This window comes from Pundamilia nyererei, unplaced genomic scaffold (assembly GCF_000239375.1).
Source record: "Pundamilia nyererei isolate P.nyererei 1_Seehausen unplaced genomic scaffold, PunNye1.0 scaffold00056, whole genome shotgun sequence".
Classification (NCBI taxonomy): domain Eukaryota; kingdom Metazoa; phylum Chordata; class Actinopteri; order Cichliformes; family Cichlidae; genus Pundamilia; species Pundamilia nyererei.
Genome location: NW_005187457.1, coordinates 939,619 through 966,543, shown reverse-complemented (window position 1 = coordinate 966,543; position 26,925 = coordinate 939,619). Strand labels below are relative to the sequence as shown.

The 26,925-nt window shown below is 39.6% G+C and overlaps 2 protein-coding genes across 2 annotated transcripts in view; one reads left to right on the top strand and one right to left on the bottom strand.

Annotated features, from left to right (window-relative positions):
* Positions 1 to 5,911: 5,911 nt before the first annotated feature.
* LOC102210816 (Rieske domain-containing protein) lies at positions 5,912 to 9,884 on the top strand. Its single transcript, XM_005734009.1, has 4 exons — positions 5,912 to 6,764; positions 7,089 to 7,204; positions 7,745 to 7,858; positions 8,646 to 9,884. The coding sequence occupies exons 1-3, from the start codon at positions 6,575 to 6,577 to the stop codon at positions 7,841 to 7,843; spliced, it is 405 nt and encodes a 134-aa protein (XP_005734066.1). The 5' UTR covers positions 5,912 to 6,574; the 3' UTR covers positions 7,844 to 7,858; positions 8,646 to 9,884.
* A 603-nt stretch (positions 9,885 to 10,487) lies between these two features.
* cilp2 (cartilage intermediate layer protein 2) overlaps positions 10,488 to 26,925 on the bottom strand; it is an 18,710-nt gene continuing 2,272 nt past the window's right edge. Inside the window, exons 2-10 of the mRNA XM_005734006.1 lie at positions 22,511 to 22,588; positions 20,866 to 21,135; positions 20,523 to 20,705; positions 19,815 to 19,970; positions 19,398 to 19,715; positions 18,878 to 18,986; positions 18,047 to 18,204; positions 13,666 to 16,094; positions 10,488 to 13,574 (exon numbers count right to left, since the gene is read on the bottom strand). Coding sequence (XP_005734063.1) covers positions 13,687 to 16,094; positions 18,047 to 18,204; positions 18,878 to 18,986; positions 19,398 to 19,715; positions 19,815 to 19,970; positions 20,523 to 20,705; positions 20,866 to 21,135; positions 22,511 to 22,588 — 3,680 coding nt within the window. The 3' untranslated portion in view covers positions 10,488 to 13,574; positions 13,666 to 13,686. The remainder of the gene's footprint in view (positions 13,575 to 13,665; positions 16,095 to 18,046; positions 18,205 to 18,877; positions 18,987 to 19,397; positions 19,716 to 19,814; positions 19,971 to 20,522; positions 20,706 to 20,865; positions 21,136 to 22,510; positions 22,589 to 26,925) is intronic.

Below are 26,925 nucleotides of genomic sequence, written 5' to 3'. Positions count from 1 at the left end.
CGACTGATTAAATTCAGCACTGGCTAAAACTATACAAAGTATAGCTGATTTTATTTTATCCAATCAGCACCATATGTCAACACAATTCAACATAAACCATATGGTGCACTGTAAAATCATCATCACAGAGGCACCCCCATGACAACTACATGTCTACATTTTCAGATGGTGAACTCCTGCCTCCCCACTTCAGACACTACTACCTCAAACAGTCTGTGTGCTAAGCTGGGAGCCTTGAAGAACAAGATGTATTGTGTCTGGATATAATCAGGACTGAGGACATGAAGGAAGGAATGTAGCACAGTCTGATCTCTCCTGCAGACACGTAAGGAGGTGAAGGTGGGGGGTGGGGGGCACAGACTTTACAGAGAGTGACTCAGCATCTCAAAGTCATGATCTTGTTGTCTCACGAGTGCAATTAAATTATGTCTTTCCTCTACAAACCGGTTGGAGAAAACATAGTAAGATTTAAGATTTTTTGGAAGTTAAATAAGGCACACTTTATGAAGTAATGTCATTTGGAAATTGGTTTGACGCTTTCTCTCCCTCTCTCTCTCTATTATATAGTGTGACTGTTATTTAAGATCCATGATCTGGTTATAGTTATCACTTGAAAATAAAAAGCATGCTTTTCTTCATATAAAAACTGCTTTTTACTTTTCTGCACCAATGGTATCACCGACATGATGAATACTTCATGCCTTAAAAGATCAGTAATTCAGATAAAGCTTTCAGTTTGTATCTATCTAGTGCACATCCTTTGTGTGTGGGTGTGGGTGTGGATGTGTGTGTGGGCGTGGGTGGGTGGTTGTAACAGAGAGCCTGTTCATTGTCCTGTTTTCTGTAAGTTTCCACAATTCAGACCAAAATTTGGTCTGGTGACTTAACTCGCCTTTCACCCATTTTCCTTTCCTCCTGCAGCTTTATGTTTGGGTAAAACCAAATGATGCCTTTAGTCTGCATCAGCTGCCGCCAGCAGTTTAATATTGTAAATCTGTAATGGCGTGAGCAGCCATCTCGTGTCATTAAATCTGATTATGGCTCTGCGTGGTAATACGACAGCCAAAGAATGAGACTGTTATACCAATCCAGGTGCAGCAAAAAACACTTTTCCCTGACTATGATCCTGTTTTCCAAGACCCTGATGCACCCATAATGATTGTTACACAAATCAAAGAACAAGAATGTGGCCTCCGCAGTAACCTTATTCAAACATCATCAAACCTTTATGAAATCTGGAGCAGAGAGTGCAGAGCTGCCTTCATCACAACCCTCAAGCTGAGGATTTCCTTCTTGAAAAAGGATCCAATATCCAACTGCTTTAACTTCAGGATTTGAGTGGCTTCTTTCCAAATACCATTTAGGCTGTTTTCTTTTTATTTACTGTTCTTGGACTTAAGACTGTGTTACACCCTGATCAGAGCTCTCTTGCTCTGTCTTTCTTGGTGTTTGAATCATTTTAGGCCTTTAATTTTTACACAAAGTCCAGTTCTAATTCAATCATCAGTCTGAAGCAGTGACTGCATGTTTGTAAATTATGCATATTTTCTTTTTTAAGAAGGGGTAAATGAATGGACAAATAATGAATTAAAAGACTGCAAATATGAAAACTATAAACATAAAATGTTAAAGACTGGATACAGGCTTAACAGTTAGCCTCACTCACAGTGAAAGTAACAATATTCACCAACATGCTTTGAACTCATTAAGATCATGTGACAGACGTTTTGTTTTTTTTTGACCAGCAGTGACTTTGTACTATTTTGTTGCCACCTGCTTGTTGTGAATCAAGCCACGACTTCAGCTGCATGCACCCCAGCTCAAGTGTAGACTGGAGGATATATCTCCAGACCAATCCAGCCTGGCTCATTTTCCCCATTTCCTTTGTACTAAGCTAATTTGCTGGTAGTAGATTAAAATTTAAATTACACATATGAGAGCAGTATTGACCTTCTCATCTAATTAACAGCAAGGAAGCAAAGAGTCTCCAAATACCTCATTAAAAAATGGGACAACACAGGATGAAATGCGGGTTTGTGAGTCAGAGACTGAGACTTGGCTGAAGCGTCAGCTCTGGTTTCAGTTGCCTGTCCACTAACGATCAGAGCTGAGTCTGGATTTGCATTTGAATGGTTGCACAGTTATAGGGGATATCACAAACAAAAAAAGCTATACTGTAAATTTTAGGAGTTTTTTTTTTATAGGAAATGACACTGTTCTCACTTTAAGCACACTTGAATGACAAGCTCTATTAAAATAAGGAGCAGAGAAAGCTGGGAGTGGTGTTTTAGGTTTGGGCTAAGCATTTGCTTAGCTAATGAAAACCATCTTGGCTGGAGAGCTGGTCTTCCATCCATCCTTGGCGGATGAGTTACTAGACTAGGGTGGGTGCTGGGTTGTGGACAAGATGAAGCTAATGATGGATGAGGTTTGGCTCCACTCTGAGTCTAGAATCCCATCTGAGCCAGACTTTCTCCACACCGAATTTTGCCCCAAGCAAATAGTTAAACTGTCCAGTGGTCGAAGTGCTGCAATGAGAAGTCAAAGAAATTTATAGACAGTGGAATGCTCCTGCGATCATTTTGGCCTGTTTCTCACTGTCTGCAGCTTTGTTTATTAAGCCCATCCAGCCTACTGATTCAGACTTTCCACAATACATCATTTTCATTTCTATAATTGTTATTTTTTTACTCTCCAAAAACTCAAATCACTTGGAGCTTATTTAATTTATTCCCCACATAAGCGCAGCATGTTTTGTCACCTTTCTCCATACCAAAGCAAAGCTGTTGGTTATGACTGTCAGTTTGTTAGTGCCACCTGAAACCTGCACACTGCCCGCTTCACTGTGTGGCTTTTTTTTGGCTGAAATCCTCTGCCACCTATTACATAACCTTAGGAATCCAACCTTTTAATAAGTAATTCTTGGAAGCACTGTTGAAAATAAACACCTTTGGTCATTTTCCAATCTATGAGGTGGAGGCTGCACAACTCAAGTCTACCTGTAATCAGCATGGCAAATTATTTCCAGCTGTGTTTTAATGTTGGGTTTGGGTTTTTTTGTTTTAAGTTGGGTATTTCCAGACAAATGCTGCTATGATTCACTGTTAGACAATCCCCAAAGTTAAATTAACTTGTAGCTGTGATGCTGTTTTAATTTTTCATGTTCAGTAGTTTTCATGTGGAAGTGATTAATTAGTCATGCTTAGATAAATTGGTCTTCTGCCAGACTGAATAACAGAGTATCATACACTGTGATATCCTACTTCCTCGATGAGCTGTAGTTTAAACATGGCACACAAATATTGCATTTGTCTAAATTATAGTTTAATTTGCAGAGAAGGGGAAACCAAATGTCTCTGCAAGTGATATTGAGAAAAAAGAATCAAAGAACACTCTCCATCCATTTTATTTCAGACTGTGAAGACTTATGAGAATTATCCCATCTCTTCCCTCACGTGTAATCTATCTAGCCTATTTACAAAGTTTTTATAGTTCACAGCTAGAAAGTTGTACAGAATGGTTTATAATGGTAATAATCTCTTTTTTTAATATATAAATGCTACCTTTGCCATATAATATTGCACCCTTGTTGTTCTAAATTTTCCTGCAAAGGTGGAGCTTATACTCAGTCATGCTCATGAATACAGACATCTGCAGAAACAATGAATGAGCGGTCAGAACTGTTATAGTCCTTTAAAGTCTTCCTGAGGAGCACATGCAAAGGCTGTGCACTGTAGTGTAGTGTCTGGATGATTCTATTCTGTCACAAAAAGAAACAGATGTAATTTAGAGCTATAATACACTTTTAAACATAAAGTGGCAATGAAAAAGAAAATTAATTCATTAAGAAATGCCAAAAAGCTACAGTTGTCTATACAGTTGACCAAAAAAAGGCTGGTTCCAAAAGAAGGCAAAAAACCAACAGACAGTATAAAAGTTTTGGCTGTGTTGCACAGAAAAACAAAACACATTGGTGAAGCAGAGGTGACATTGACCTAACATCTTGTCGATAGGCAAGCAGTTGTGTAGAGAGAGGTAGAAGTAGGCAAAGTGTAGAAGCTACCACCACTCACACAGTGCAATTAGACTTGGTTGGCAATATATAGCACTGTGCTGGATGGAGTGCAATTTAGTGATTTTCCGACTATGTTCCTCTGCAATGCTAACATCTTGGTGACGGTTCTCAGTTTAAAAAAAAAAAAAAAAAAAAAAAAAACAATGAGGAGGGGGAGGTCTGATTGTGAAAGTGCTCGCGTACCGCCTAATGTGTTGTCAATAGTTACTCAAACAATAAGCCTCTACCCAGTGAGCATTCCCTGGATAATTCTCCTTTTTGAAAATAATTGACCCATATTTACAAAATAAACAGAATTTTTTGTATTCACTATGACAAAAAATGACTGATTAAATCCATAAACCCACCAGGAAAGTGTTTACAGGTCAATAGCGAAAGCCGTTTTTCCACAGTGTTCTGTAGGACCTAGTCTTTTGCAACCATAACTATCGCCATCTGCTGGCCTTGAGATAAGATGCAGGTCTTTAAGGCACACTGACTTCATTTCCATCTTTTGTAATGCCTATGGTAAAAGCCTACGGGATCCTATGTTAAAGTATGAAATTTACAGCTTTCACAAACACACACAAAAAGAATTTGTTCTCAATGGCTCATTTCCCGCTTTATAATAATTATACAGATGTTTCATTTTTGTTTATATATACATAATTTAATAATTTAAACTTTATTAAGGCTTGAAATGTCTCTACTTTGAGTGACAGGTGTGTTGTAATACCAGCAGCAGTTGCTGGTGGCAACTGCTCTTTCTAATATTCAGCGTAAATATGTCTGAGATATTTTTTTATTTGCACTGCATATACACAGTTGGTCCAGGCATATATCAAAGGTACAGATTTTACAGTAATCTAGAGGACAACGTAGCAATTTCTTAGGAGCAAGCATTCAGAAAGTTTGCTTGACACGGAATCTCAAACTTTATCTTTCAGTACGGCTGCACACAAAATCTAACTGGTGATGTGACTCGGCTGAAGAAACACTGACAGTTGTTCATAAATGGCAGCTGGTAATATTTTTAAATATTAAACTGCAAGGAGAATGAGGTGAATCGTGACTTCAGGCACATTCCATGCGCAGTTTAGCTCAAATTTCTTTGCATTGGCTCTCCCTTGCTTTGCATCTACATTCGCAGAGCACCAACTCTTGACAAGATGCAGTTCCATTAGTTCTTCCTGTCCCTGACACATTTTCACAATATTGCTATTCTGCTCTTCACTCGTGTTGCGCACTTACATGAGTCAGTTTCGCAAAATCACGATTCAGAACAAGTGGCCTCTGTTTTGCATCACTCCAGTCTAGACACTACGGCACATTACTTAAAGGCAAAACTACCACCTGCATAATTACTGGCTCAATAAAGTGATTTAAAACAATTTGAATAATAGTTTTTAAAAAATGCAGGTTATCATTTAATGTGTGCGTTTTTGCTTTTTGCACATTATCATTTGAACAAATTTGTAGATCACAGAAACCTCAAATTTGGTACTACTCTAAAGGTCAGCTTTGTACATAGTGTTAATCATGAGCCCTTTAACTTTGATCAAAGACAGATGGCTGATGTGGACTCACACGATGGTTGTCAGTGTGGTTAAACTGACAGACCAAAGTTGTTCTATATGTGTTTTAATGTCTTTATTTGGTTAAATTGTATATGTTCTTTGTTTGCTGCCGCAAGATCACAGAACTGACATAACAGTTAAGAAAATTGCACCGTGGAAAAAGTTAACCTGAAAATAATCAGTAGAAATACCTGTCTGGAGCACAGTATGGAATGTGCAGTGAAGGAACAATAACCTGCTTTGTACCAAATAACAGAAATTATTTCGAACTATTTGCACAGTACATAAAAACTAATGTTCCACATTTAGCACACTCCTTTGGAAGATGTCCAATACTTGGTAGGCTAAATTTAAGTTTTCCAATTAACTCAATGGACCACCAAGAAAGCTTCCATAATGGGATTTTTTTTTCTTTGTGTGTGCATTGTTTGAATATAAAAGACTAAAAAAAGAGCGACCTGATGTTACAGACTGTAATCAAAGAACATTAAGGTTCTGATCACCGTCCATTCATAATGCAACAGATGCATTTGTGATGGATTTCTGCATCTGCATTTTAAACTCCAATAGCTGCTGCTGCTGCTGCTGTTATTTTTAGAGCATCTGCAGTTCTAACGGATAGCCTGCACAGCTTTAGCAGATTTCGAGTAGCCTAGGCTAACTTTTCTGCTCATTCATCATTTAGGCTACAGTCATATTCATATGTAGCTCTGTGTTTGTGCGCTGTGCTGTCTCCTTTTTTTGACGGCGTCCCGCGGTTTGCTGGCAGGCTGCAGCAGGGATGGTAGCAGGTCAGTGCGATCGGATGAGCGTTGTACCAGTCGGTCTGGTGGTTAATATGGAATATTTGCACAGAGCGATCTGTCAAATCCATTTGCACCGGCGGAAAAAGGGAGGCCTGTAGTAGTGCAAAATAGAAAAACAGGTCATTTCGCCGTTCTTTATGGCTTCTGGCTCCGGAGATGAAAAGGGAAACACGGGGGGCGTTTCATGGAGACTCATAGGCCCTGCCTCGGAGCTTTCCAAGAAGCGCTGCCGTTTAATGCACTCCTCTCTCGGCTATGGTTCCGATGTCTGCCTCTTCTATGTGAAGGGGGAGTTTTTCGCAATGGATGCTCGCTGTTCACACTCCGGTAAAAACAACAAAAACAAAAACACATTTATACCCGCTTAGATTTAGCTTTAGCAGGGCCTTTAAAACGCGAGACTAGAGCGCAGTTATATGTATAACATTGCAAACGCGTCACGTCGCGTTTTTATATGCAGCCTATTGAAAATGTCTCTGTGGGTGATTAACTGTTAAAATAAGAGAAGGCTGAGAGGGGAAATAGCATCATGCCCCCTGCTGTCTTAAGTTTTAGTGTTATGAAAGCATCGCATTTTTCTAGAATAAAGATGGCAGCAGGGATTGTTATGAGAATAAACGGTTATTAACAGTTTCCCGTGTGGAAATCCAGGCGGTCCTCTGTGTGAGGGGGACATTGAGGAGGCTGACGGAGTCCTGCAGGTCTTCTGTCCCTGGCATGATTATAACTTTGATCTCAGGACTGGGAAGTCAGGGACATCACTACAGGTCAGTAATAAAGTGTGTCCTGATAATGCTGCTTTAGTTTTACACCAGAAACGCTTTTTATAAGGAGTGTTGATTAATCACTTTATTTAACTTGCATGTAGGAGCAGTAAATTTAGGCACCTGAATGTATATCAGGTTTTTTACATTTACTAAAAGCTGATGCTAAGACTTGATGCATTCACATCAATTATCCTCTAATCTTAGACAGATGGCATGTTTTTGATAGACAGGACATAAAAATCAAAGCTCGTCAGATAGAGTTAAGGTGATGTTCAGCTTGAGATCTTCTGTTTTGTTTTGTTCCAATGAAAAAAATCAAGCTTGACATTTTATCCTCTTTTATATTCATCGTTTTCCACATATGATTTAAATATACATCACTTTATGTCACTCATGTCAAATGTTAGACTAAACAACATCAAACTGTGTGTTGTGACAGGCAGGGTTTTTTTTGACTTGGAAGGTTACTCCTAAAGTAGCTTAGGGAGTTGTGTTTTGTTCTAACTTCTGTTTCTTTTTCTTTGTTTACTTTTTTTGCAGCAACAAGTGTATGAAGTCAAGCTGGAGGATGGAAATGTTTATGTGAAGCACAGAAGTCATCTGTCCTTACAGCCTTTTCTTCCAGATCGGAAAAGCTGATCTACCTCAGAGCAGGTGCTTTGTCCTCCTGTCCATTTGTTAGACTTGTGTAATGAACCTAATGTAGTTTGTTTTGAGACTTATTCCACAAACCCAAGCCGTCCAAAGACATTATCTCTCATTTTCTCAGTTTTGTTTCTCTTGGATTGCTGTATTCTCAGGACCAAATCCAGGAGAGTTTCTTGCGTTTTTCTTGCTGCTGGCATTCGAGATGGAGAACCATGCGCAGGCACTTAACCTGCAGAATCAGCAGGTTATTGTTGATTTTTGATAACACAATAGATGCAAGATAAAGGTAGTGGATTTATGCAGTTTCATTTTTTTTTTCTTCCTTAAAAAGAAAATATCGTGATTTTTAGTGGAAATATTGCAGAGTAAATTTGATGTGCACTTTAGTTTTTTGACTTCAGATTTGAGCCATTTGCACTTTCCATTTCATTGTTGATCAAAACCCTGTAATTGGAGTGGATCTCACCATTTTTCATCTCAGTTCTCAAGCTCTCAGCCTCTCTGCCTTGTTGCACTGATATGCACTAGCAAGCAAAAACAAATCTGTTTGAAGAAACTGAAAATCCTTCCAAATGCTGTTTATAATTCAAATATAAATTACCAAAACTCCGAACAGATTTTTTTTCCGTTTACAATCCACTTGTAATCCGAGTTCTGTTGACCAATCGCATTTGAGCAGGCTTCGGTTACACGCAAATAAAGAAATCCATGTGGGGAGCAAAAACAGGAACGCATTCGCCAAACTGCAATCTTGTCTGATGATAGTTTAATTTTATATTTGCTTTGTTAACAGATATCCAGACCTGGATATCCACTGGCTGTACTGCAAGTCCTGAAAAAACGGTTATTGCGCCAAGATGCTAAGTCAGCAGACTGACAGTTTGGTTTTCGAATCACAGAGGCAATAGGAGTATCCAAAATGAGTTTTTAATTCAATTAAAATTGATAAAATAAAGAGTAAAAATGAGTAAAAACTGAACACCATCGTCTTGATTTCTTGAAAAGAATCATCATATTTTGCATGTTAGCGTTTTCGAATAACCAGTACAGGTCTCCTTTAGTAAAGCCCACATTTTGCATCTAAGTGTCATTTTATTTCATGGTTTACTATATTTCCTATTATTCCAGACTTGAGAGGCAGACTTGTTTAGTTGTGCCCTTGAAGCAATGTCACATAGGAAGAAACTCTCTTCCAGGATTTATTTGCAAAACTTTTTTTTAACCCAATTAGAGTTTAAGCAAATAGAAAACACATCAAGGACACTGTGGTTACAGTTGGTGGCAATTCCACAGCTAACACGTTTCCATCAGCATTTCTCTTCATTCCTGTCTTCTGCACAGACAGGTTTGTCTGTTACTGACGCTGTGGGATTTACGAGGAACGGTTAGTAAGGCGCCGGAGGAAGGTTCACGACCTGAAATGCACCACTGACTTAAGAAAAATGTGTTTTCCTAGCTGTGCGTGTGTGAGTGTGAGCAGTGATGCCAGTGTGTTGTTTTTTTTTCTTCGTGGTGAGAGCAGTCACTCACTATATTTTCTGTCAGCTTCGTTTTCTGGCAGACACACAGAACCCCGTCACGAAGGTGTCAATGACAGTGTGGCTCAACACTCCAGTTTTCCTCCCTACTGTGCTCCCTGTTGTGCAACTTTATTACAATAATAATTCCACTGGTTAAAAATGTTATGTGCACCAGATGTCTCGCTGTGTTGTCTTACATTTCATCACCTGAAGGGTAATGTGCAAACAAAGTGGAGATACGGCTATTTTGTGTCAGTAGAAAAGTCAAAGTAACGGTTTGAGATTCCGCAGGAATGTTTTGAGACGCTTGAGGCACATTGGGAAAATTGGGATTCTCATCAGAATGTTGTTATGTTTCCTAAAATGTATTTTATATTCTTTTGTATTTCTAGTGTATGTCTCTGGGACTGCATACACCAATGCATTTAAATTCACCCCTCTGTTGTAAGTTAGTATCATCAGTATCATGTTTGTTGTAAACTTTGTTTATTGTTGTAAGATGGAAAAAGTAAAACTAGATCTATGCATTTTATTTATTAAAAATATATGTGCATGTTAAATAAACTTTTTCCAATTTTTAAACTGTTCATTTGTTAAACTTACACACAGTTCAGAGGACAACATCAAACAAAATGTTTACACAAAATCATTTATTTACACTTGTTCGTTCGTACATTTATACCAAATTTAATACAATACACAATTTACACATAAAGACCTAATTCAGAGAGAAACAAAGCATTCAGCATCTCCATGCAATAGTTAGCAGTACAGACTATTATCAAGAGCTGATTTATGTAATTCTTTTACTACTCAGGATTGCTTCCTGGGGTGCAGTGGCAAGTATGCAACTCTCTGTCCTCCAGAAAGCGGTGGAAGGGTGTAAGGCTGACCGTCTTGTGAATAAATTATGATCTCCCTGAGACCCTGCTGGACTATACAGAAGAGAAAATGGATATGTCTGTTTACGCTTAAGTTTCTGATAAATTGTAGATGGTTTCTGGTGGATTCAGAGACTTGTGCTTTTCTGCAGAAACATTTCAGTGACAGAGGCAAACTCAGGTCAAGTATTTTGAATAGAAATCCACTCCTTAGATTCTTTTTTTTTTTTTTCGAATATCAGTTGCCACAAAAAACCTCAAATTTTGCCAGATGGATTGAAATACACTTGAAAATATCCAATTTTCTACCATTCAAGAATTCTGCAAAGCTGTAACTATACCAATAGTATGCTTTAGACATTAGTTCCCCGTTTTGGGAAAAACGCTCATTCTCCTCCTTGCCAGAGTTTGGAGATGAGAATAGTGATGATACCCTTACATCAGTGGGTTCATTAAAAAAAATACAGCCAGTACCCAGCTAACTCCAAATGTCAAACAATTTATTTAGAAGTTTAAAACACAAATACATAAATCATATTCATGATTCTGACACTAAATAAAGTAAAAGGTTTGCCACTACTACTGCCAACGAGTCAAGATAAACAGTTTCTTTTAATTAAAAAAGGAATATTTTCATCTTCTTTTATCTGTTGGTTTCAGGCTCAAACTGTCTTTATTTGATTTTAAAGTATCTGGAAACTTTTTCTTGAGCGATTAAACCAAACATTGCAGAGGTTCTTTAATCTCCTTTGAAGTTCCCTAAAGACAAAGTGGCTGTTTGGAGAGCACAGCTTATTTTTCCATGCAAAGCCTTACATAATGGTTTACTCAGGCTATTATTGTTACCTTGTCCTTCAAGCTCTCCTGATAACTTCTTCTCATGAATAAGCCAATTCTCCTGTCAAAGCATTCCCTGAAGAAAATCTGCATTCTTCCATGTGCAACCACTTTCAAAGCTCAAGATTCTGTAAGTGATGGGCTATGAGGCCAAAGACCACTAATATTTTCCCTTCCCTTTTTTCTTTTTCAAACCGTACCCTGAAATGATTAAACCCATCACTAGATAATCTTGCTTCTCTTCCTTCTGATGTCTTTGGTCTAACATTTCCTTTAGTTGCTCTACATCTGTTTGGCCCCTTCAGCTGACCTCACAAACTATTGCATTTTATAGGACTTATCTCTTCCTACACCTGGATTCAATCATCATCTTTCTTACGGGGTGGAAGCTGTATCTGCTGCTGGGACATGTTTGTTTCCAACTGGACATCTGAACTGTTCGTTCACACACAGCCCACAGGCCTGTGATTAGAGAGGTCAATGATAATTCTGAAGTTTGCACAGGCTGCCAAGCTATAGATCTATGTTTGGAGTGCTGTTATGTGCTCCACATAGAAAGATTTATAAGTTTGAAATGATACCATTTACAGCATATTAAATGATAAATCTGTTGCACATCAGAACTAAAAATATAACAGCACAAATGAACTGAGAAAAAAAAGACATCTTCAAATGTTAAATGTGCAGAGAGCTCGGTAGCAATTTCAAAGGAAATATGTGTCCATAATACTCTTGTGCCCAATTTATTGCTGATTGCTTAAGTTCAATTTGGTTGTTTGTGAAAGTCAAACTGTTTTTACAGTTCTCAAGAGAATATGTAATTTATTTTCTAATTAGCAGCAGGCTTATATTTACTTGTCAGCCTCTTCTGGTTTCTCCAAGGTCCATAGTGCACCTTATTCATTTTGGGATTAGTTCAGCTCGAAGGGTTTCTCCCATGGGTCTGCAAAACCCCATACTGCAGATAAACAATAGATTTAATCACTGAGTAAACTCCATGCCTATTACTTAGTTCAGTTAAAGTAGCCAAAAACTCAATTCATGTGTCTATTTCCATATTCATATGGCGTTATAGTCTACATTTATTTGTATTGCTACTCATACTTTTACACAGCTTAATAAAAACCTGACTTGTAAACACAAGTTGTGTTTCTTCTGAATTCTCATGCTTAAGAAATCATGTTTTGTTAATTAAGAAATGACAATGGAGTTTTTTTGTCCTACTAACAAGATTGCAAACTGAAGCCAAAAAGATTATTGTAAAGTCAGCAGATTCATGCTACAAAGAATGAAAAAAAAAAAAAAACAGTGACTCAGAGAGTCAAAGAGTTGCACAACACAACTTCAGTTATTGGCTGAAAATCACACAACTAAATCAACAACAAGCTTCTTGTGCAAGGTACAAATACCTTAGCCACACAACATGCAACATGAAAAACTTATTTAATTCACCAGCAGCACTTTTCATGAACTGTTATAGTTTGAAACATGCTGAATTTTATTCATTCTCAAGTTTAATGATATTTATTGCACTTCAAGATATAAAGGCAGCTCATAAACACTTTGCCCTAGAACAAAAACAAAGTTCATTTAGACCCTGAAAGAGCTTCTTGCTGAGAATGAAAGTATTGAGGAATAGATTATTATAAGTAACACTTTGTTTGGTGATGTTCTAATGTGGAATGTGCAGAGGGGGGGAAGGAAATCATGTCATGCTTCCAAAAACAATTATCGTTATTTTGAAGCGCCAGTCTAGAGTAAGGTCCTTGCTTGTCATGACGACAACCTCAGTCTTCCACATTTTAAGTAAGTGTGGAAGAACGTCTGTCTGAATCACAGTTGGCAATATGGTACACTAATGAAAAACACTGAGAAGCATGGCTGAAAAGATTCTCTGTACACTGGGTGGCATGCTTCACCCCACTGTCTTTTTTGCATGTTCCTCCACTTCATGGAGAGTTTCTGAGTTTGTATAATAAGGGCTCAGTGTCTGCTTCAGACAACAAGGACCTCACGTTGGTTTCTCTCTGATCTTGAGGAAAAGCATGAGTTCAGTGGAAAGCTATGGCCAATTACCAAGTGTTTGGGGTCTACCATAGTATTTATAGTTTTTAAATTTCTGGTTTTGGGTCAAGCATCAAGATATGTCAGCAAAAACACCCACTATGGAAGTGGAATGCCACAAATTAGCTCTATAAAAGTTCCAATTTCAACCCTCAATTTAGTGTATTCATTCATAAAATGAGAGCAAAGTCAATAAAAGCCGGTCACCAAGTTACATAAAAACAAATGATACTTGTCTTTTACCGTGGATGGGAGAAATTAATATACCAAATTCTTCGATTAAACGTCAGACCTAATGAGTTTTCTAAATTGATGTCTGTCTCGGGTTTGTGATTTTCATAGTAAAGGGGGGATTCACACTCATCAGCAGACAGACAATCTTCTGAACTTGATGCCATCATATGACTCTCAACTGAAGACCTAACAATATAAAGAAAAGATTATTATAGATATATCATTTTGATGTGATTGCTAGTGTAAACACTGATCAAATTATATTATTTCAACCTACTTTTTATCACTTCTGTTGGCATTACTGAATGCGTGTAGATACTCTTCTTCTGGTGGTTGAGGTGACTCTGCGATTCTGGGTCCTACCCCGTTGCTCTGAAGGATAAGCGACTACCTGGGTGGATGATCTCCTCATCTGCAGACCATCTAACTCTCTCATGTCCCTCGCCATCTGAGACAAAGTTTGACCTGGGTTGGTCTGCAGACGCTGGAAAAGGCTTTCCCTGTTGATTTTCCTCTCTGGACAACTGAAGGTAAGTGCAACTCCAGAGTCTGACTTCATCTCTCTGGAGAAACCATCTGAGGTGCCATCGAAGCAGCGCCCAATAGCGATCTCTTTGGCCACTCTAGGGTTCTGGTCTGTGACTGTGTAGATACCATAGTTGTGTCCCAAAGGGTCAACGGGTGCTAACATGGTGAAAGCATGAGACTCATTGTTTTGAGCCACTGGTGGATGTTTAATGAGATACTCTTGTAGGAGGTTGTTGGTGTTGATCCTGCGGCAGTTACCTTGTGGAAGGATTGATATGAGGGACCGGTCCACCTCAGCTTGGTCAAATAACATGCCACTGCATTTGAACTCTACACATGCTGCTGAGGTATTGGACTCTCGCATATCCCGAGTGCTGCGAATGTCTCTAATTCCATAAAGCTGGCCCTTTGTCTCTCGGTGTGTTCCTCCCAGATTCCTTGACCTGACCATGACTTCTTTCTGTCCAAGAATTTTGATCTTGATGAAGCATGCTCTAAACTCTTGGGGGTTAGGCCACCAGGACAGGTAATCTCCTGTCCAGGTTGTCAAATCATTCTCCTCAAAGGGAACAACGTTGTATTCATACTTGTCCTTTTCTACTCTAAAAAACCTGAAATGATTAGCATCAACAGGGGCATTTTCACAAGCTATTAAATTCTGATATGGATATATTGGCCCATTGGTCTCATCAAAATTGTTTTGGTTAGGCTTTGGCAAATTGATTTTGAAGGCAGTTTTCTTTAATGCTGGATCATCATGGTCTGAACGCTGGTAGTCTATTTTATCTAGATAGGGCTGAGAGACTCCAATGATGTTTGGATTCATCTTTGGGGAGGAAGGAGCTGCCTCTAGTTCCTCCCCACCCAGCATTGCTGTGACATAAGCTGTGTAAGCATCAGGCTTCTGGGCATCACAGAAAGCTGGTAAACAGGCCCCATTAGGTCCTGTTATGACACTGTCAAAGCGGCCCCATGCCCTGGGATTAGAAGAATAACCAGGCTTGGGCTCCAAGTTTATCAAGCTAATCACGATACCCTCCAGCTGTTCAGTAGGTAGGAACTTGTCACTCATGTAGGCACGAACTTTGACATAGCAGCGTCTATTTTCAGGTACGTCTAAATTGAAAAGTCTGCGTTCTCTGATTTCCATGTTGCCTATGAGGAATGTGCGCTCCTCGCGCTTGCTCCTTCCATGACCACCAGTAGTTGTTGTGCTGTAAGAAAAGTCGCTCTCCTCTTCCCAGACTCCTGTGTCGGGATTTAAAGACCACAGTTTCATCTGGGGAATATGTTCTTGCATTTTGACGTGCTGTGTGTCAAGGAGGACTTGGACAGCGCCAGCTCCAAGTATCTCCTTGTTGGAGTCATCTCTGAAGTCTACAGAAAACATGCCATAGGTCCTTAAAGGAAGCATGTCACCTTCATCATCCACAAAGTTAAGGTCGCCAGGGGCAGCTGCTGCAGTAGTGATGTTTCTTGGGTCAATGAATGTGACACTGGCTTTGACAGTTCCTTCGTAGATTTCTCCATTGTCCTTATGAAAAGAATTAGGAGGAATAACCAACTGCCCTATGGGGTCTTCATCTTTAATTTCTCCAAGGCTAATAACATTGGTCTCTCCTGCATTGATATCAATTGGTGTTTGTTTTCTCATCACTTTCACATCGTGGTAAATAGATCCACTTTTCTTGTCAAAGATGAACACCTTGGGCGTGTCAATAAACTTTTGACTAGGATCAACAAAATTTACAACTAATCTCTGTGTGTCAGGGGTGATTCTTAATGTGAAGCCTCCTTGGTATCCAGTGGTACCCACTCTCTCTTTACCAATGTAGATGTGCCCAAAACGCAGAGGCTCATTATTGTCAGCTGTGACTACTCGACCTCGAACCAGCACAGTTGGCTGCACACACTTCTGACAACCGCACTGTATCACAGCACGGATGGGGAGGCTGTAGCTACCACAGTCAATAATTCTGCTTTCCATATTTTTAACACCACAACAGAATCCAGCTCCATCTCTGCAGCCCATATCAAAATCTAGGGAACCAGCACATTTGTTGTGAGGACAGCGGCCAGCATTGTAGTACTTGGAGTCAGTCCCGGGTTGAACACAGTCTGTGGGTAGCCTGATGAGATGTGTTTCAGGGGTAGAATTGCATGCTGGTGCTCCTTTGTCTGTGAAATAGACAATAAATGACATTAAGCTTTTGTTCTTTCATCATCATGAAAGAAATATTGCCATAAATTTTAAGTTGACTGCTGTGTAATGTGATTTTGATGGTGTTTCGGAAGTAAATGCAGAGTTAACATATTAAAAACAGGGCAGTTCATGTTCTATTTGCTTTGCTGTATCTGCTCTTGAAAGTTTGTCAAATATACAATCTAGCATTAAAATAAAATTGCTGGTTTGAGGGTAATTGCATATTGATATATAAGCATAATGTGGAACAGGTATAGAGAATAGTTAGAACTTGCTGGTGGAATGTATAAAAATATTTATACCTTTATTTTTCACACATGGATGCTCACATTAAAAACACAGTACACACAAACGTCCAAGGTCTGCATGACCTGAAAGTGCATTTAAGTGGCCAAGTTGGATTGTGAAATATGCATAAAATGGTAATTAGACTTCAAGCTTAAGAAAAGGTTTCTTCACCAACCATCCAACTGGGAACTGGAAGGAACGACCAATTGTTCAACAACCCACTGGCAGCATAATTAGTATGCAGGATATCATGGCTGTTTGTAGTTAAGTATCCCTGTCAAGCTCACCATCTCCCACATAAGTCAATAACTGCAAACACATGAAGCAGTTTGATTTGTAGATTGCTGTATTGTTTTGCAAGTTTCCTTTGATCATGAATTATAAAACATATAACCTCCTGAACAGCTGTAAACATATTGTGTTATTCAAATTAAACTTCTGCATTATGTGTAAGGGGAAAAGAAACTATTGGGATGAAGGCATGTTTATCATCCCGCTCTGAGGTGCAGGTGTTGTTCTGCACACATAAAGTCTCTCCAGCCATAATGACTTTTGGAGTACAGGGATTTGTCTGTTGCCTAGAATTGATTGCTTTAGCACTGTTCCATGAAAAGCCTGTTTGTTAATCTGTGTCTTAACTAACAAGCACCTGGAGAATATAAGCTGTGTATGTGGGGTTCTCCCACATGGATGTGGAAAGACATACTTGTCTGAGTCTGAGAGAGAAAAGAAACATAATTTATTGACAATCTTGGGTTTCATCTCAACACTGGGTGTTCTGGAAAAATTGGGTTTGAGGTTTTACAGTGTCCAGAGCCCTCTCACACAATAAAGAATCGCTGTTTAGAAAGCTGTAGTTTCAACCAATGTAAACACAATAAAAATCTATTCCTCCAGGCTCTGCCAGATCGTAAGACTGATATTTTTCATTTTCCCATGTTGGTTTTTTTTTTAAATGAAAGATAGTTTATTAACTGGCTTTCTCCTCTCTTTCAGTTGTAAGCCACTGTGGTTTTGTTTGATTCCTCTTAATGCGTAGACATGGCTCATGGATGACTTGGTTTGAGCTCAGCACTGACATTCCTCTTTAACTGTGTATTCAATCTCTGAGGCAGCTGCTCTTTATACAGTAGAGTTGCGGTTGTTTGCTTTTTGTCAGTGGTTATACTTGAACCAGTACAAGACATTGACTAAATACGTCATTGTCAAATGCACTCGGGTGGTAGCCATCCTGAGGAATAATCCCTGTGTGCCGCTTTCTATCATCATAGCAAATTATTTCTTCTCAGTCTGATGAAGATTAATTACATTTTACTAGAACTTTACTATTTTTACTTAAAGAACAACCTTGAAACAGAAAAAACACTGGTATTCAGTGCTTTGCATGCAGTACATGTAAATACACTATATAACTTTTTCCAAGGGTCACACATCTGTCATTCTCTTAGCAGGACTACATACATACTACTAGTCTGCATTTCATAAACTTGGTGCGGAGGTGGTGCATGGGCAAGGGAAAAAACTTATTGGTGCCAATCCAGATCAGCATCTTCACTTACAAAAAACTAAATGGGGCATTAGCTCTGGCAGAGGAAGTGGTTTCTTTGTTTCTGCCATTCTTGTTTGGTGCTACACATACCAATTACAGTAAGGAAGGCGGGGGAGGACTTGATGCTTCCTGCAGGGCTGCTGGCTTTACAGTAATACTGTCCCGACTGCTCTGGCTTCAGATGTCGCAGTACAAGCTCCTCTTCATACTTGTATACCTTCCTGTCCAGCAGAGTCCCATTGTGATACCTTGATAAACAGACACAAAGAAAGAAACAGAGAGAGTGATTTGTTCTTCACTTTACTTTTTTACATTATTGTCAGCCACTAATCAGAAGGTCGGTGGTTCGATCCCAGGCTGCCTCCTGGCTGCATGCCAAATATCCTTGGGCAAGATACTAACCCCATGTTTGCCTACTGGTGGTGGTCAGAGGGCCCGGTGGCGCCAGTGTCCGGCAGCCTCGCCTCTGTCAGTGCGCCCCAGGGCAGCTGTGGCTACAATGTAGCTTGCCATTGCCAGTGTGTGAATGTGTGTGTGAATGGGTGAATGACTGAATGTAGTGTAAAGCGCTTTCAGGTCCTTAGGGACTGAGTAAAGTGCTATACAAATGCAGGCCATTTACCATTTACCATTGTGGAATGTTTATTTAACTTTAATCAGCTAAGCAATTATATTTAAAATTATATCTAAAATGTTAGCAAATATGCCACCAGTTATACTTATTTTGATGAGTTATGCTAACAATGACTGTACAATGACTTTCATAGGAAGATTTATCAGATGACTTTAGCTTATAGAGCTTATGTTTTAGTTTTATAACCTGTAACTTAAAAGCTATACATTTCATAAGTGTAGGAAGGACTGTAGCTATTTTTTGAGTGTTATTCTATGAGAGTGTGCCAACAATGATGTTCATCTCACCAGTAGTATTTGTCAGGTGTTGGTGATCCTGCTGCCTTGCAGCACAACAGCACCCGTCCTCCCTCGTAACGCACTTTATCCTCTGGGTGCTTCACAATGTACGGCTTTTCTGTGGAAAGCAGAAAGGAGCAAATCATCAAGACTTTACTCTGATTGTTGTGAATGGTGCCGCAGGTCATAGAGAGCTCATAAAATTCAAATATTACACTTTATTTGCCCGTCGGTCTCTGAGCTTGTGAAAAATGATTGTTGAGGGAATTGCCTTTTCGAAAGCAGCTCAAGTCTATTTTTATTTGGTTTCCATGCAACCAAGTCACTGCTCAAAGCTATGTAAAGTCTCACAATAGTCCAAACTGTTTATGTTGTAGAGCTGTCAATTTCCTGTTTTCAGTCGTCTGAGAATATGATTGAAGGATCTGTAGACTATGTGGAATAATAATAATGCTAGTCTTGTAATAATACCTATTTTAAGAACAACCCAAAATATGTAATCACTTTTCTTTCATTTATCTGCACTTACCAGCTGATCTAAGAATAGCCCGGACCCAGGACATGCCTGTGGTGTTACTGGAAGTGGACACAGTGATAGGGGCAAATTTCTCCTTCCTGATGGTGATTAAAGTTGGGCTGGAAGAGCAGATTCCTAGGAGCTTAAAGTGACCCATAGCATCTGTACGGGCACGGATGACCTTGGGATGGCTGGCTAGTGACACAAAGGCTCCTGCCACAGGGACACCGGTCACACTGTGGATATCACCATGTAGGATGTGGCCTTTGCACACGCAGTGACTGCAGTCTTCACTGGGATGGCCTTCAGTGCACACATACTGGCATTTGGCTTTTGTAAAGAAAGCGTTGAGATGTTAGCAGATACTGATCAAGACACCAAAGTAAAGAAATGCCTCACTACAGCTAAATGCAGTGTGGCTTTGCATACCTGGGCATGGAGTCTTTCCACATTTCTGGATTTCAACAGGCCGTCCCACACACTGCACTGTCGCTGAAGTCCTTACGCAAGTCCTTCTCCTAATCCTGCGACCTCCACCACAGGTCACTGAACATGACCCCCAGGGACCCCATGGACTCCATTTAGCTACAAAAAGACACAACGGAAGGGAGTTTCAGTGAATCATTCTATCAAATGGATTGTTAACTCCCTTGTGCTGACTATAGGATTTCTAAAGGATTTAGCTGCATTTAGAACTTTACTGAAACAGCTTCAATCAATAAGACTGTTGCTATTAATGGAAAACATAAATTAATGATACAGAAAATATACTGTGAATAAATGGAATTTTCCATTTTATAGCTGAAGGAAATGTCCGTAAATGGTACAGAGAGTATACTATAAATCTACAGAATTTTCCGTTTTATCATTTACAGAAAAGTCTGTCAAACTTCCGTAAAAAAATCAGAAAATGTACTGGCAGAAAATTACCAGGACATTTTCCGTTTTTCTACTGCATTTTTTTTACAGTGTACTGAATGGTTTAAAAGGAATGTTTTGGGGAATTCACCAATAAAAAGGGACATTATGAATCACTTTGTTGATTAAAATAGTTTATGTGTAGTTCAAAGACCATATTCTCTACACTAGCTTAGGGTCCTGTCCGAAATTTGGTGGTGATTGATTTTTGGCTGTTACCTGTACATGGTGGGGTGGTGCACTCTCTTCTCTCTGAATGGTGCCCCTGACATGCTGGCACCAACAGCAGAGGCATGGGCTGTGCGCTCACACATTTCCTTCGGCGGACTTGGACACCCACGTCATTACAAACTGTGGTTGAACAGGGGCCCCACTCACTCCATTCAGTCCAATAGCTCTGCACTAAAAACATATTACAGAGGACAGAGGGACATTCTAATCTTGAAAGATGTAGCTGTGCACCAATGTTTACAATGTTTAATATTTGTTTAGTTTTTGACTAAATATTCATTTCTGTGAAGAAAAGGCTTCCGCAGCCCTGGGCTGCTGTAATCGGCTCTACCTGGGGGGCACTGGAAGCGAACATGGTAGTTAGAACAAACGCGACCATGTGGCTGTTCCTTGTTGATGCACCAGAATCCCTTCTCCAGACTTGAATGAACCACTTCCCCAGTTTCTGCCGCTGCCACCCAGTCTGTAGTACGAGCCTCCATGGCTGTAGGCCGTGCACAAACTCTCTCTCTGTAATAGAAACGAATTGCCTCCAGGCGCTCATAGTCTCCATTTCCCCCAGGATGGTCAATGTTGAACCAAGATGTCCATTCAGTCACGCCTGGAGGCGCATGAAGGGAAGACGTGGATGAAAACCACAAAGATAGAACATTAGAAAAAACGAATAATTGTGGTGTGGAGGTTGGAGCTAGTTTTACATGGGGGGACACTGTTAAGAATCAAGAAAGACTTGAACAGCAGGGATGGGTTACAAGCTTTCAGGGGTCTGCAACTATCATCTGAAACTGACTTCATATACTCCAGGGAGCTTTGTATTGTTGAGGATCTTTCCATGCCCCCTGGCTTAAGTCATGAGGCATTCTGTTTAGTTTTCCATCTGTGGCATGTTCTGAAACCTGAACAATTTCCTACTGAGAAACATGAGGAATTACAAATAAAAGGAACCGATTAGCCTCATGTGATAGATTGTTTTCCTTTTAAAGTAAAGCACTGCTTTACTCCCAAACAATAATGTCCACCAAGAATTGATTATGTGTTACAGACAGCTGTTTCTGTATAGTTAAAAAAAAATGTTGTTTATTGAAATGCTCCTAATTGTATTAATGTTGTGGTTTAAAGCTGTTCACATCACGGAAAGCTGACTGAGGCAAACGATCCTCCCAGCTATGCTAACAGTGAATGATTAGAAAGCAGCTTAGTCATACATCTTTTGTACAGAAATGTCTTTTAGTGTTACACCTCTATCTGTTCTTAATAACTGCTGAAAAAACTGTGATATGAGCTGCAAGATAACCTCATCCACACAAGCAATTATAGTTTTAAAAACTCCCACTCTTTGTTTTACTTCACTGATCAGAAACACAGTTTCCATAACAACAGGCCTTTAGTGGAACAAACAGGAATTATTATGGTGCACGAAGTGATTTTTATTTAGCTTTGGGTCCAGACTTGAGCCCTGTCTTTATTTGCTTCTATTATTCCATTGAATAAAGTATCTGTAATTAAGTATTTTTGTAATTAACTATTATTACTACTGTAGCCAAGGATGTCTAGACAGCATCGCTGGATGACTTAGACAAAGTTAAAAGGACCATCTTTTTTCTATTATTTCCAAGCAGATGTGTTCTTAAAAGCAATGGACACCATACAAAGACAAAACACACTGCGTCTAAAATTATGTCTCGGCCTCATGCCTTGGAGTTTAAAGTTTTCTGAGTTACGAGTCTGCAAAGGAGTAAAATCTCTGAGGTAACATCTTTATTGGGCGCTAAAGGATTTACCTTGAGTCTTTAAAGTTTTAGTCACAGCCATTAGTAAGGCTGCTAAATCAGCAAGTCAAATAGCAATAACGAGCGTACTGATAGTTTTATAATACTGGCCAGGATCTGCCTGCACTTTTGCTTTCAGCTGATATTTAAACTCTCGCCGTTTGAAAATGTCTGCCAAAGAATTAGCTCTCAATCTCCCGCCGGTACCTGTTGTCTGTGAGTCAGCGTACATGTTGAAGGCCACTCTCCGTCTCTTGTCTGAATGACTCTCAGTTCTCAGTGATTCTGCGTACACAAGAAAACAGCTGGTTATAGACCGAGCTTACACTTTTTGTCCTTGAGAAACTTTAAGAAGAAAGAAAAGAAATTCTAGAAGTCATGTGTTGGAGATGAGAGTGTGTTACCTTTTTGAAAATATCTATACTTGTGCTTGCTTAAACTACACTATTGATAAAATCAAGTTTTCAATGTGTGTGCGTTTTGAACAGCTGCTGAGATTTACTCCAATTTTGTATGGACACGTGCACGTTTTGCTCTTTCTTCGAGGCAAGGAGACTTTCTGCTTAAATAACAACAAACTGAAGATTTATTCCCTTTTCTTTCTCTCAGATGTAAGCTTTCATCTATCCATCACTTTTCTTTTTTCCTATATTTCCCCTTTCACTCCTCTCTGTCTTCTCTTTTATCATAGCTGCTCTTCAGCAGCGGCACTCTCTAATCTCCCCCAGAAATCTTCGTCATGCATCTTCTCATTCTTCAGTCCTTCTTGCCCTCCTCTGTCCTCCCTTCTCCTCTTGATCCATCAATAAGCACCTACTGTTGAGGATGTTAATGAACCTTCAGTTGAGAAAATCTGAACCTGCAGAGTCATCTGATATTCTGTGCAGAAGCTTTCTGTTCACCTCTTTCTCTTACTCAAACACATGCAGCAATTTCATGCAAATTGGTTTTATTTGAAGGACATATGACTGCAAAATATGTATTGAACACAAACTGCATGCCTACATCACTAAATAAGTCTTACATCATCTTCTTTTAAGTGCGTGTGTTCATACACACAGCAGTAGATGTAAGAAGTAAGCAAATACTAACCTTTTAGAAAAAGAACGATATTAAAGCTGGCATTCATGTAATTTTTTTCCCTTTGATTTATTAAGCATGCACTGTACATTTTCACGCATGCTTTGATGTGCAATGATTCATTTTCCTGCGGCACAAATTTTTTTATGTTTTGAAAAGCGTCAGTTGTTTGCTTGACATTTCTCCTTTCGCTAGAAACTCTGGGAAGAAATGTGAAATGTGGCCATGCGGAAAAAATAAATGTCAGTCTGTGACGGAAACAAAAAGTGGCTTATGTCGCTTTAGTGTGCGTGTGTAATATGTGCAAGTGCTTAGAACTGTGGGAGAGACGCTGCTGAGTTTACGAGCAGAGACGCCCAGCACAGAGACCGGTATCGATCCCAGTCCCCGCTGGTTTTACAGCTCACTTCAAGTCTTTCGTTTCATGCCAGCACATTTCTTTTCAAGCCCTGATGGCTTTTGATAGATTTACCAAAAGAAGGATAACAGTTCAGCAGGACAAACATCAACTTCACATTTTAAGGTAACGTAGACAGTCAGCTGACCTTCATGGTTGTTGATTTTTTTATGCCCTTGGCTTTAAAAACCATTGATATTTTTCCAGATCAGCTTTGTCTCTCTGATACCCTGGAATGACTTATAAACAGAAGCAAATGCTTTCACACTGATCTGGTGAGCAGATGTGGCTCTTCCTGCAGATTTAGTTTAGTAAATCAGTTCAAATAGTTTTTTCACAATTTTTTTTTGTCTCCCGAGCAGGTAAAGCACAGTTTTTCTCAGTGACAATGATGTTCACAAATCATCAACACATCCCAGAAACAACATCAGAGATCTCTGTCCAGAAGTCCTGGGAACAACTAAGATACTGCGCAGGGCCTTCAAGCTCCCAGGCCTCTGGTACAGGACCCGAGCTTGAAGGATAGACCGCCCGCAGGGGCAAGAGGGGATTTTTTTTGTTCATTTTTTTATGTGTGTCTGTGTGCACAAAGAAGCCTTTTCTTTCTTTTATTAAAAATGAATTAAAACTCCTGTGGCTAATTAATAATGCTCCCCATCCTGAAGCGCATGTTATTTCCAAGAAGTTCCAAAACACTATTTCGGCTCCTGTTACATAACATTTTTCTTTCCTTTTCACACCAGAGCAAAGGGAATTCACAGCAGAACCGCAGGATTATCATTTCAAGATGTCTGATAATGATGAAAATGAAATGGCAAACAATTCTGTGGATTATAGGGTGACTAATGGTTTTAGAAAGCAGACAGAGGAAACCCAGATTAGCTACAGAAGAAGGCAAATGTTGGGGTAGTGACCTTAGTAATGGCTGGGATGAAGTGGCTTGGCTCCCACAGTGCACTCAAAGCTTATTGTGCTTCTGAGGGACATGTTAACACATTATGAATTTTAAATGCTAGGGGATTTTATGGGGGCACTGCTTCATGCGGCTGGTATGTGAGCGAATTTACCTCATCAAGAGGCAAGTAACACACGTTTTTCAAGCCAACGGGACCAAAGTTAGAACTTATTATTTCCTTTTTAAGCTTTAGGAAAATACACCCTAAAGGGACTGACTGGTGCACTATACCTTGTTCATGGGGTTGGGGTTTTTTTGTGAACAGAAATGTCTTTACGCTTTGACTTTTTGCAGCTGCTGTTACACAACCCAAACGTTGTGTATGTTGCTTCTGATTTTCTGATTTAACGGCTCATTTGGCGCTTGTCAAATCACCGCTGAACAATAAACTTCTTTTATGACGTGACATGTTGTGGTTTAGCTTTGTTTAGATCGCATGGTTAAGTTTAGGAAATAGATGCAGTTTGGTGGAAACGTGAGGCTGTCCTGTTAGAAACAACTACGTTAGTCATTTCAAAATGAAATATGTTTACATTCAAGTGCCAGCAGTTTCAGCCATGCTCACCCTCATAAACCTTGGACAAACCTTGGACAAGGTAACAAGATAGCTGCACTGGTGCGTTCGAAGAGATCTGCATCCTTTTCCACATATAGCAACATGGTAAGTTCCTGAATACCAAGCAATGTCACTTATATGTCTGAAACATAGCAACTGGATTACTTTTCATCCACCGCTGCATTCATTGTCCTCTTTATCCACCATAGGTCTGTTGTGACAACTGCAAGTCTTATTTTAGAGAACTAGCTTTGGGTTCAATGATTTACGTCACAGTGGTTCATTCTGAAATAAAGCTGGTTCACTTACAGCCTGGCTGCACAAAGGCAAATCCACTAAGCCCTGGTGCCTTTGTGAAGGACAGCCTTGCTCTCCTTCACTTTCTGAGTGAGAAATTTCTACCTTAGCCAAAATCTAATAAAAAAGCTGCTGAAGAGTGGAACTGTGGAGAAAATGGAGGACCTTATGAAGTTTCACCCAACACGATTTCACTCATATTAGGGAGGTATGGTTGTGCCAGATGCAGGCTGGCAGACAGATGAGGCTAAGTAAAAGGTCTGGATCCTGTTTATTTATAATATTCCAGATCCCTACAAGAAGGAAAAGATGTGAAAACACCAGCTTCCTTCCTCGTGTTACATAACCTACTAGACAAAGCACAGCTCGCTCAAAGAATGGGGTTATGCTTTATTTGTTGATGTCGCTCGTGCTCGGGCTCAGGAGTGTGTGTGACAGCAGCTGCCACAGGAGTCCTCTGTTAATAACAGAGGCATTCCATCCATGAACTGTGTATGCATTGTGTGTGGGGGCCTGTGTATGTGATGATCCGTTTGCCATGTCATCTGGAAGTTGTTTATGCGTTTGGCTAGCTCCTTAGCTGAGGTGTGTGTGGTTTCAGAAAAGTCTGCTCTTTCTCTCAGTGCCTATCTCTCTCTCTCTTTACCCCAAAGTTTCTTCTTCTTCCCAAAAGGCTCTCAAAACTTATAAACATCTGTAGCTCCTTAAAATCAGCAGTTTTGTCCGTGACATTAACTAATGGTGGAAACCAACCACATGATTTAAGGATTTACAAAAGTATAACAGATGATTTGTGTATTTAAAGGAGGATATTTGTGGAACACCGCATTGTTTCCTTGATACTATTAAAAAATGTTAGTCAGTGTTGAATTTCTCAAGAAAAAATATCTGGAGGTTGAACTTCTCCACCTGTGCACAGGTACTGAGCCAGAAGCTGAAAATGTAAAGCAGCTGATTACTCCTGCAACAAATAATTTCTTGGCATCTCTTCTTGTGTCTGTACACATGAGTAGAAAAGAAAAGCAATGAAAGATGTGATTGTGGCTTGCAGCATGTCACTAATGGGAGTTTGCGCCTTTTCGTTTGATCCTATGTAATCTCTGCGTCAGTCATTAAAGTCAGCTGGCCAGACAGCTCTGTGCTTTATAGCAGACAGTGGTCAGCATCTGGAGAACTACCCCTCCGTCTGACTAACAGCCCTCCAGCTACTCACCAACTATTTTGGCTTTGCCTGAAAATTATGCAGAGAAGAGAAGAGAAGAGAAGAGAAGAGAAGAGAAGAGAAGAGAAGAGAAGAGAAGAGAAGAGAAGAGAAGAGAAGAGAAGAGAAGAGAAGA

Coding starts and splice junctions, on each gene's coding strand:
- LOC102210816 (XM_005734009.1), top strand. CDS start 6,575: ATGGCTTCTGGCTCCGGAGATGAAAAGGGAAACACGGGGGGCGTTTCA. Junction 6,765..7,088: donor TGCTCGCTGTTCACACTCCG/GTAAAAACAACA, acceptor GTGGAAATCCAG/GCGGTCCTCTGTGTGAGGGG. Junction 7,205..7,744: donor AGTCAGGGACATCACTACAG/GTCAGTAATAAA, acceptor CTTTTTTTGCAG/CAACAAGTGTATGAAGTCAA.